We start from the raw sequence: 11514 nt of genomic DNA on the forward strand, positions 1-11514 counted from the left end.
TCACCCTCTACTCATCTCCCCCTCTCCTCTCATCTCTCTCACCCTCTACTCTCATCTCTCTCACCCCTCTCCTCTCATCTCTCTCACCCTCTACTCTCATCTCACCCCTCTCTCTCATCTCTCTCACCCCTCTCCTCTCATCTCTCTCACCCCTCTCCTCTCATCTCTCTCACCCCTCTCCCTACTCCCTTTTTCTTTACTGCCTTTTCTTATCTCTCCATCTTCTCTCACTTTCTCTATCCCTCTTTCCACTCTCTATCTCTCCATCTTTCTTTCTGCTACCCCTTGTTCTTTCTCTATTCCCATCTCTCCACCCCTTGTTCTGTCTCTGTCTCCCCTCCCCAGCCCCCCCCGTTTTCTCTCTGTACCCCACCCCCCATTTGCCCTCCCCCTCGTTCTCTCTGATAATAGCATAGGTTCATTAATTCAGACTTGGATTATGATGGCCATTATGTTCCGGGCTTTCCAAGCCTGACCTTCACTCTCTCACTGGGGCGTGTGTGTGTGTGTGTGTGTGTGTGTGTGTGTGTGTGTGTGTGTGTGTGTGTGTGTGTGTGTGTGTGTGTGTGTGTGTGTGTGTGTGTGTGTGTGTGTGTGTGTGTGTGTGTGTTGATTTAAAAACACTCTTGATTCGGTTTTCCTCCATCTATTATTAGTGTGTAATGGGAGAGTGAGGTGATGTAGACAATACAGGAGCATCACTATTATTATTCCATCTGCACTATCAAACAGGAAAGACACTGTTTTGACTGACTATAAAGGCAATCAGTCATCTGGATAGATTCAGACTGACGTTTTAAACCTTTGTTGTTGGTTTCTTTTCCAGGTGGCAGTGGAGCTGCCAGAGATTCTGCAGAAAGAGACACTGCAGATGGAGTCCCACTCAAATATAAAGGAATCTCAAACAAACGATTGCAACACAAACAGCTCTTACATGAAGGAATCCCTCACAAACGAGTCTCAAACAAACGACTACCATACAAAAAAAGAAAAAGTAATCACAGCCAAAGATGTCCCTGCTCTTCTGTCCCTTCCCTGTGAGGACCAGCACCCAGCAGAGGACAACACCTCTCACCTCCTTGAGTCCCCCAGCTCTCCCCCTTCCCCACCCACTCTTTCCTCTCTCTCCCCCAGCAACCTCCCTTCATCCACCTTACCCCTGTCTCCTCCCAGTGATGCCCCTCCCCCCTCTGATTTTCATGGTTACAGGTTTCGCTGCGGCAGGTGCAGTCTAGCGGTCCGAAGGCAGAACCACGCCATGAGGGCGGCGACAGAGTGCCACCTCTGCCCCAGACGGTGCTGCAGCCAAGAGGCCCTGCAGAGACACCTGCTCAACACACACCTACAGGACCTACACCTACAGGGTACATACCCTGACCAGAGTGGAGCACACATCCAACAACCAATCAGCCTGGAGGGGGAGGAAGAGGAGGGGGAAAGTATGAGTGAAGAAGAGACAGATAAGAAAGAGGATGATGATGAGGAGGGGGAGGGAGAGCAGGGAAAGGGAGATGAAGGAGAGGATGAAAAGGATGACCCAGATGAGTTGGAGGAGAGGCCCAGTACAGGGGTTGGTGACAGTGACCAGGGTTCAAGGCAGCAGGAGGAGAAGGTGGCAGGGTCAGAACCCAACCCCTTCAGCAAGGGCTCCAACCCCACTCTGGAGCGGTTTTTGGACCCGGCTCAGCCCTACAAGTGTTCCTTCTGCTGTGAGTCCTTCACCCAGAGATCCATCCTTCCGGTCCTCTATAACTCTCTGTCCCACCGAGCCAGAGCCAGATGGGTCCTGCAGGACTCCAGCCCCAGTTCCCCTCACACCCGCTGCAGCCCGGACCCAAGTTCCTACCGCTGCAGAATGTGTCGGGTGGCTTACAGCCAGAGTTCCGCCCTGGACATTCACCTCCGCTCTGTACTGCACCAGACACGAGCCCGTGGAGCTCGGACCCAGCTATCACTGAAACCCCACACCCTCCAAACCCTAGTTCCAGCCTTGGTTCAGACCACTGCCTCCAGCCGTTCACCAGGGGGAGGAGAGGTATCTACCAGGGGAACTCTCCCAACAGCCACCAGATCAGCCCCTTCCTCCTCAAGTCCCTGTTCCTCCCTCAGTGAAGCCCAGCTGAGTGTGGGTGTCTCTGGGAAGGCTGAGGGCCACCAGGCTAAGAGGCGGAGAGTAGAGGACCTGACAGCATCTGGAGGAAAGCAGGACCTAACGTTACTCCAACAGCAGTTAGCCCAGGCCCAGATGCTACAACAGCAACATAAGTTATCCCAGGCCCATATACAGGAACACACAGTCCTCCTCCAGCCCCAGCTCTTTAGTCCAACACTGCTCCCGCACCTCCCCTTACTGCAGCAGAACCTCTTAAAGCAGTTCCTCCCTTCAGCAGCAGAGAGTCTCCAACAGAGGAACCTCCTCTCTCCACTCTCCACCCCAGACAGCCTGTTTTCTCTACAGCAGCAGATGCTCCAGTCCTACCTCTCTGGAGATCTGCAGCTCAACCCTAACATGAACATTAGTCAGATCACCTCAGCCCTCTCCCTCCAGACCATCGCTGCCCTCTCCTCTCAGACAAATGGGCTTAAACATCCCTCTCCAAAGCTGGTGACAACTAGCATCCAGTCTCCAGCCCAGCCCCCGAAATGTGAGACCCAGGCTGAGACAGCTGACAGTGACTCCCCCCTTCACCAGATGGAGAAAGAGTCAAATCCATCCTCATCTCCTGAGGGAGGTGGAGAGATGCAGGAGAGTGAGAAGAGGGATGGAGCAGAGAAGGCCCTCAGAGTTCTGCTGGAGAGATATGGCTGGGAGCTGGCCCTGCAATCCAATCAGAGCAGACAGAGACTACAGAACAGAGAGATGGAGGGATGCCTGGAGGAGGAGAAGCAGTGTGGAGAATGTGGGAAGCTGTTCTCTGACTCAGTGATCCTGAAGAGCCATCAGGAGTTTGTTCACCAGCAAATGATCACTCCGGTAGTGTTGGAGACGTTCTCCAGACAGTATGACTGCCTCTACCCCCTCACACCCTTCCCAGTGGGGGACAATGATAATACTGTTGTTGCACATCTAACCCCAGGCACAGCACTTGTACTTGCACCCTTACCCCCAGCACCAGTCTCAGATTCAATCTTTGACCAAGCCCAATCCCTCTCCCAAGCCTCCATAGGTCCAGATCAAGCTGTACACACCACACCGGCATCTGTACCTGTAAACTTGTTCACAGACCAAGCCCCAGTTAATTCCTTCTGCCCAGCCCAAGCCTCACCAACACCCTCTCCTCCTCCACCCTCTTCCCAAACACAACCACTTCCAGAGCAGCAGCAGGACACTACGACATCGACAACCACCCCTGCCCCCTCTCCAACTATCATACCCCAGTCCAATCTCTCCATGCATTTCCCCTTATCCCAACTCCCCCTGCCCCCTCTTCCTTTACCAAGCCTCCCCACTCTTCCCTTCCCCATAGACCTCTCTCTCCTCCCCCTTGGTCTAATGCAGCCCATAGTACTCCAGTCTATGCTTCAGTACCAGTCCCTGTTATCATCTGGCCACCAACCACCCCTATCCCTATTCACCAACGCTCACTCCACCCACAAACCATCTCTACCCTCATACACTAACACACACTGTGATCCTAGCCCATCTCTAACCTCATACACTAACACACACTGTGCTCCTAGCCCATCTCTAACCTCATACACGAACACACACTGTGCTCCTAGCCCATCTCTAACCTCATACACGAACACACACTGTGCTCCAAGCCCATCTCTAACCTCATACACGAACACACACTGTGCTCCTAGCCCATCTCTAACCTCATACACGAACACACACTGTGCTCCTAGCCCATCTCTAACCTCATACACGAACACACACTGTGCTCCTAGCCCATCTCTAACCTCATACACAAACACACACTGTGCTCCTAGCCCATCTCTAACCTCATACACGAACACACACTGTGCTCCTAGCCCATCCCTGCCCTTTCTGAAGCGTAGGCTGGAGGAAGGGACAGCGGTAACGCCTATGAGGGATGTGATGGACGGTGAGAGAGAGGAAGAGGGAGTTAGAGAGGGTGATGAGCAGAGGAGGGATAGGCGCCAGAGGACCACCATCAGTTCAGAGCAGCTAGAGGTTCTATACCAGCGCTACAGTCTGAACTCCAACCCAACCCGCTCTGTACTGGAGGGCATCACCAGGGACACAGGCCTGAAGAAACGTGTAGTGCAGGTACTCTATCATTCTCATAGTAACATTTCTATAATTATGTAATGGTGATCATGTTGTGTTTGTCTGTACTTCATCAGGTATGGTTCCAGAACACCAGGGCTCGTCAGAGGAAGGGCCAGCTCCAGACCCTGGGGAGAGGAGGACGTCTGGGTGAGAACCACAGGCGCTGTCCATTCTGCAGGGCTCTCTTCAAGGCTCAGAATGCCCTGGACGCCCATGTAAAGGCCCACCACTGTTCACAGACCGACAGAGCTGCCTATGGCTCATTTAATCAGATGGGTCCTGCAGATGACTCCAGCTTCTCTCACAACCATTGATCCTACAGAGACAGGGAGGGTCACTCTCTCTCCATCCAGCCTTTTCCCTCTCTCTCCCAGCATCCTCCTCTCTCTCCCTCTCTCCATCCCTCCCCAAGCCTGTTTCATCCCTCCCCAAGCCCATGGGGCGTCCCTGCTGAGAGAAAATACATTTCTGGGAAAACCGATTTGTTCTTTGACCTGAACAAACCCCAAATTGAAGAGGAAGAGAAAGAAAAGAAAGAACATCTGTCAGTAAAAAAAATCCCTTTGTCTGACCAGGCTCATCAAATCAAATCAAATCAAATTTATTTATATAGCCCTTCGTACATCAGCTGATATCTCAAAGTGCTGTACAGAAACCCAGCCTAAAACCCCAAACAGCAAGCAATGCAGGTGTAGAAGCACGGTGGCTAGGAAAAACTCCCTAGAAAGGCCAAAACCTAGGAAGAAACCTAGAGAGGAACCAGGCTATGTGGGGTGGCCAGTCCTCTTCTGGCTGTGCCGGGTGGAGATTATAACAGAACATGGCCAAGATGTTCAAATGTTCATAAATGACCAGCATGGTCGAATAATAATAAGGCAGAACAGTTGAAACTGCACATGAGGGTAACTGTAGCAATCTGTTGTCTCTGGGATACAATTATGGAATGGCAAGCTTCAACGTTCAAGACTGTGACCAGAACACCAGTCCAAATCTGTCTGAGTGTGGATAGGCATGTACCGAGACAGCAGCAGAGGCTGCGTACCCAGATGACCCACCAGCAGGTTGCCCAACTCCGTCTGCTACAGGGAGCAACCCTGCGGTGTGAGGGCCTGGCATGCAGGGTAGTGCAGGTGTGGTTTCAGAATAACCGGGCCAAAGAGAAGAGGGCCAGGAGCCTTAGAGTCAACCCAACCACAGGATATAGAGAGACTGCAGAGGACAGGGGAGAGAACACACAGCCATGAACCAAGTTCACGTCAGTCACAACAATGAACCAACCACAGACACAGCCATGAACCAACCACATGCCCAAGAAGCCAAAGAGCATTCTACCAGTGTACCTCATCCCCTCCTCAGCCCAAAAACATCACAGGGCATACCTCCTAGAGCTTTAAGACACAACTCCTCTGTTCCTCCCTCTCTCCTCTCCTGTACTTTCTTCCAACTGATACCTCAGGAGTTAACCCCTCCATGCCAACAGATGTCCCTGTCGAGACCATATCATCTGGAGAATCAGGAAATGGTATGTCATCTTCCCACTTCTGTTTAAAGACTTTACTAGTGTTGTAGTTCTGTTGCAAGTACGAACAGATTCTATCAAGATAGTTTAAGACGTTTGGTGTATAGAATGTTCTTTCAAAGTAAAAGAACTGAAAGAAACAAAAGCCGCTACGGAAAACAAAAATAAAGAATATTCTTCACAAGGAGCTTCTGCAAAGACTGGCTTGGATTCCAATGCTTGTAACCAAAACCTTACATGTCCTTGGATTGTGTTGTCAACATGGTGGTTTTAATTTCCTGAACTGCAGTACAGACCATACAGTGAAGGGTAGATCTGAGACCGGTGTAGTACCAGGTGTGCAGCAAAAGACTGACTGGCCTATGTGGTGCCGAAGCAGACCTCAACCTTCTCAAGCCAACGGTGACTCTATTGCACATGTAAATGTTCCTTATGTGGATAATAGGCCAAATAGCACTGAGATAAGTCCACTTTGTCCTTTAAGAGAGACGTCATATAAGAAGCTATTTTGATCATGTCCAACCAATATATGTCACAACCACTCCAACCAAACACTACACAACATTGTTTAGTAAATGTTAATGAATATGAATATTATGGATTGACGGTTGTTGTCATGCTTTGATAAGACAAGTGTTGTTTTGTGGTTTATGAGAACATAATGTATGTGTTATGATGTGGAGTTTAGGTAAGATGTTACCACGCACTCTAACCATCTCTCTCTCTGTGTATGACGTCTTCTTACTCTCTCTGCATTAATATTACTGTAGTAATTATGATTATAACAACAGTAATAACTATGCTAATATACAATGCTTTATAACACAACCCAAAGACATAATATCACTGTAATCATTGGTCCATAAAGCCCACAAAAACAACTTGATACTGTATCATTGAATGATGGAAAGAAGAGAGACTGTATAACAACTGCTGTATAACAACTGCTGTATCTGCCTCTTCACCAGGCCACTGGTGACTGTATACTGAAATCTCCATGCAACCTACTGCTGTACTAGGATGGAGTAGCACTTCTCAAAGCCAAACTCCCCAGGCCCTAGTGCACTGGGTAGAAGAGTACTCAGTAGGGAACCAACCCCCAGCCCCTAGTGCACTGGGTAGAAGAGTACTCAGTAGGGAACCAACCCCCAGCCCCTAGTGCACTGGGTAGAAGAGTACTCAGTAGGGAACCAACCCCCAGCCCCTAGTGCACTGGGTAGAAGAGTACTCAGTAGGGAACCAACCCCCAGCCCCTAGTGCACTGGGTAGAAGAGTACTCAGTAGGGAACCAACCCCCAGCCCCTAGTGCACTGGGTAGAAGAGTACTCAGTAGGGAACCAACCCCCAGCCCCTAGTGCACTGGGTAGAAGAGTACTCAGTAGGGAACCAACCCCCAGCCCCTAGTGCACTGGGTAGAAGAGTACTCAGTAGGAAACCAACCCCCAGCCCCTAGTGCACTGGGTAGAAGAGTACTCAGTAGGGAACCAACCCCAGCCCCTAGTGCACTGGGTAGAAGAGTACTCAGTAGGGAACCAACCCCCAGCCCCTAGTGCACTGGGTAGAAGAGTACTCAGTAGGGAACCAACCCCCAGCCCCTAGTGCACTGGGTAGAAGAGTACTCAGTAGGGAACCAACCCCCAGCCCCTAGTGCACTGGGTAGAAGAGTACTCAGTAGGGAACCAACCCCCAGCCCCTAGTGCACTGGGTAGAAGAGTACTCAGTAGGAAACCAACCCCCAGCCCCTAGTGCACTGGGTAGAAGAGTACTCAGTAGGGAACCAACCCCCAGCCCCTAGTGTACTTAGTAGAAGAGTACTCAGTAGGGAACCAAACCCAGCCCCTAGTGTATTTAGTAGAAGAGTACTCTGTAGGGAACCAAACCCCAGCCCCTAGTGTACTTAGTAGAATAGTACTCAGTAGGGAACCAAACCCCAGCCCCTAGTGTACTTAGTAGAAGAGTACTCAGTAGCGAACCAAACCCCAGCCCCTAGTGTAATCAGTAGGGAACTACTTCAGAGCCATTGCAGTAGAGTGGTTGAAATTCTTTCCTCCTCGATGTAACCAACCAGATAGATTGTTTCAGCTCAGTCTTTGAGGACGTCCAGTTTGCTGCTCAGTCTTTGAGGACGTCCAGTTTTCTGCTCAGTCTTTTGAGGACGTCCAGTTTGCTGCTCAGTCTTTGAGGACGTCCAGTTTGCTGCTCAGTCTTTGAGGACGTCCAGTTTGCTGCTCAGTCTTTGAGGACGTCCAGTTTGCTGATCAGTCTTTGAGGACGTCCAGTTTGCTGCTCAGTCTTTGAGGACGTCCAGTTTGCTGCTCAGTCTTTGAGGATGTCCAGTTTGCTGCTCAGTCTTTCGAGGACGTCCAGTTTGCTGCTCAGTCTTTGAGGACGTCCAGTTTGCTGCTCAGTCTTTCGAGGACGTCCAGTTTGCTGCTCAGTCTTTGAGGATGTCCAGTTTGCTACTCAGTCTTTGAGGACGTCCAGTTTGCTGCTCAGTCTTTGAGAACGTCCAGTTTGCTGCTCAGTCTTTGAGAACGTCCAGTTTGCTGCTCAGTCTTTGAGGACGTCCAGTTTGCTGCTCAGTCTTTGAGGACGTCCAGTTTGCTGCTCAGTCTTTGAGGTCGTCCAGTTTGCTGCTCAGTCTTTGAGGACGTCCAGTTTGCTACTCAGTCTTTGAGGACGTCCAGTTTGCTGCTCAGTCTTTGAGGAAATGCAGTTTGCTGATCAGTCTTTGAGAACGTCCAGTTTGCTGCTCAGTCTTTGAGAACGTCCAGTTTGCTGCTCAGTCTTTGAGAACGTCCAGTTTGCTGCTCAGTCTTTGAGGACGTCCAGTTTGCTGCTCATCCAGTTTGCTGCTCAGTCTTTGAGAACGTCCAGTTTGCTGCTCAGTCTTTGAGGATGTCCAGTTTGCTGCTCAGTCTTCGAGGACGTCCAGTTTGCTGCTCAGTCTTCGAGGACGTCCAGTTTGCTGCTCAGTCTTCGAGGACGTCCAGTTTGCTGCTCAGTCTTCGAGGACGTCCAGTTTGCTACTCAGTCTTCGAGGACGTCCAGTTTGCTGCTCAGTCTTTGAGAACGTCAAGTTTGCTGCTCAGTCTTTGAGGACGTCCAGTTTGCTGCTCAGTCTTTGAGGACGTCCAGTTTGCTGCTCAGTCTTTGAGGACGTCCAGTTTGCTGCTCAGTCTTCGAGGACGTCCAGTTTGCTGCTCAGTCTTCGAGGACGTCCAGTTTGCTGCTCAGTCTTCGAGGACGTCCAGTTTGCTGCTCAGTCTTCGAGGACGTCCAGTTTGCTGCTCAGTCTTCGAGGACGTCCAGTTTGCTGCTCAGTCTTCGAGGACGTCCAGTTTGCTGCTCAGTCTTCGAGGACGTCCAGTTTGCTGCTCAGTCTTCGAGGACGTCCAGTTTGCTGCTAACGTATTGTGTAATATTGCAATAACTGTTATAACATCCATGATGCAGTTTATAACCTGACCTTTAATTCTGATGTTATCAAAGAGATACATGCGGCTCCAGTATTTACTCATTAATGAATTACTATGTGACAGTGATTTCTAAACAAAGCTAGAAAATACTTCTATACTAAAGATCCTGCATAGCTATGTTTTGCAGGTTAGATTGTATCTAGCCCTAAACCTTCCACAGGTCTGTGTACCAGTCTGTTTCTGCTCTTGTGTCACTGGCTTGTTTAGTCATGTAGCTAGCCATGTTTGTCTCTGCTTTAGGCCAGGCAACAATGTAGCCATGTAGTGGCATAGACACGTATCCATGCAGCCATGTAGCTGAGTTGCCACATAGTCATGTAGCCACATAGATTGTAACAATGTAGCCATGCAGCGGAACTGGACACAGAAACCAGGCTAATCTTCCAAAGGATGCTAACTAACCCAGTTTTAGCTCTAAAACCAACCACAATACCAATGATCTTTTTCTGTACTGAAATTCCAAATACTGTTACTACATGGCAGTTATGTACATATTGTTGTTTTGTTCCTTTTCCTCATTTTATCATTTAACTGTAAGATGTAAATATAGTTTTTTATTGTTCCCGGAGGCTGTTGCCATAGTGATAACCAAAATATACCTGTGTTGTGCACCTGTCCCAGTCTCTTGCTCCAGTGGTTGTTTGTTTGTTCTCCCCAGTTCTACAGATGTTTTCTCCCCCTCCCCACTCTATAGCCACTGAGGTAAATAAAGTCTGGTTTGGTGTACATATTTTCCTTGTGCGTGCGTGTGTGTGCGTGCGTGTGTGGCCGATGTGAAATGGCTAGCTCGTTAGCGGTGGGTGCGCGCTAATAATGTTTCAGTCGGTGACGTCGAGGGTCCCTGGTTCGAGCCTAGGTTGGGGCGAGGAGAGGGACGGAAGCTATACTGTTACACGTGCTTGTGTTTCATTTGCCTGTTCCCACAAGGTAAAAGGCTATTTTAGGATTAGCATTAGAGTTATAAATTGGGGTTAAGGGTTATTATTAGGGGTTAGGAAAAATAGAGCTTTGAAAGGGAATCCATTTTGTTTGGTCCCCACAAGGATAGTAAAACAAACTGTGTAAGTACATCAGTGACATCCAGCCAGTTGACTTTCCTTTGTGAAAAAATTATATGATGAATATTAATGACCTCGCATGAATTAAACTGCTGCTAACGCTGGGATGGGTATGGTGGAGGGGGGTTGAAGTATGGGGAGGGTATATGTGTGTGTAGGGTATATAATGTTTATTACCTACTTGTGTGTGCATATTTGATGCTGTGGGGTTACAGGGAGGAGGTTAAGGAGGGGGGATAGTAGGATGTAATGTCATGCACTGGAGTATCAGCGATCATGGGGGAGGGGTCGGGGAGAGAGAGTAGAGAGGGGGGGAGAGACCATAAGGGTTATAATATCATTGGTATTGTTGTGTATGTAGGCTCATTTAGATTTAAATTGGTTCTGTGTGAGCAGAGGAGAAAAGCCTGTTCATGTTTATTCATGAGTCTCTTGGCTCAGCCACCAGCTAAAGACATAGGACTCTGTTTTCACTGATAACACCCCCACTCCAGCCTCAACCCCCACGCTAGCAGATTATTTTTAATGATTTATCTGTATGTGTGTGTGTTTTTGTATGTGTATTTCACATTATCAAGGTATCAGGTTTTTATTCATCTCTAGGGATCCCAGTACAGTCACTGTCCTGATGGTGAGCTGATTGATGGAATACTACACTGCAATAGCCATTTCCCTAATGGTGTACAGTATTAATAGCACACACACACACACACACACACACACACACACACACACACACACACACACACACACACACACACACACACACACACACACACACACACACACACACACACACACACACACACACACACACACACACACACACACAGTGAATGTCATTGAGGGGGAGTTTGCTCAGAACTTCAACAGGTAATAGAGTGGTGTTTATTAGAAGATGTGCTCTATATCCATCTTCTGAAGGAGAAATGGTGGGGGCTTGGGCGGGTTGTGCCGGGCAGTTGACCGGGGTAGGGGTAGCCAGGTGGAAAGCATGGCCAGCCGTAGAGAAATGCTTATTTAAATTCTCAATTATAGTGGATGTATCGGTGGTAACAGTGTTTCCTAGCCTCAGTGCAGTGGGCAGCTGGGAGGAGGTGCTCTTATTCTCCATGGACTTTACAGTGTCCCAGAACTTTTTTGAGTTTGTACTACAGGATGCAAATTTCTGTTTGAAAAAGCTAGCCTTAGCTTTCCTAACCACCGGTGTATATTTGTTCC

The 11514-nt window shown here is 49.1% G+C and overlaps 1 protein-coding gene and 1 long non-coding RNA gene across 2 annotated transcripts in view; both read left to right on the top strand.

Annotated features, from left to right (window-relative positions):
- The window catches only part of LOC118400840 (zinc finger homeobox protein 3-like), a 41417-nt gene extending 34175 nt beyond the window's left edge, over positions 1–7242 (top strand). Inside the window, exons 5-6 of the mRNA XM_052474894.1 lie at positions 827–4234; positions 4312–7242. Of these exons, the coding sequence (XP_052330854.1) occupies positions 827–4234; positions 4312–4551 (3648 nt within the window). The 3' untranslated portion in view covers positions 4552–7242. The remainder of the gene's footprint in view (positions 1–826; positions 4235–4311) is intronic.
- Positions 7243–7249: 7 nt separating this feature from the next.
- Positions 7250–9965, top strand: LOC127910604 (uncharacterized). The gene is made up of 2 exons (XR_008075441.1): positions 7250–8376; positions 8435–9965. It is a non-coding gene; the product is annotated as an uncharacterized LOC127910604 (long non-coding RNA).
- Positions 9966–11514: the final 1549 nt, after the last annotated feature.

The sequence above is a fragment of the Oncorhynchus keta genome, chromosome 22 (assembly GCF_023373465.1).
Source record: "Oncorhynchus keta strain PuntledgeMale-10-30-2019 chromosome 22, Oket_V2, whole genome shotgun sequence".
NCBI classification, from domain to species: domain Eukaryota; kingdom Metazoa; phylum Chordata; class Actinopteri; order Salmoniformes; family Salmonidae; genus Oncorhynchus; species Oncorhynchus keta.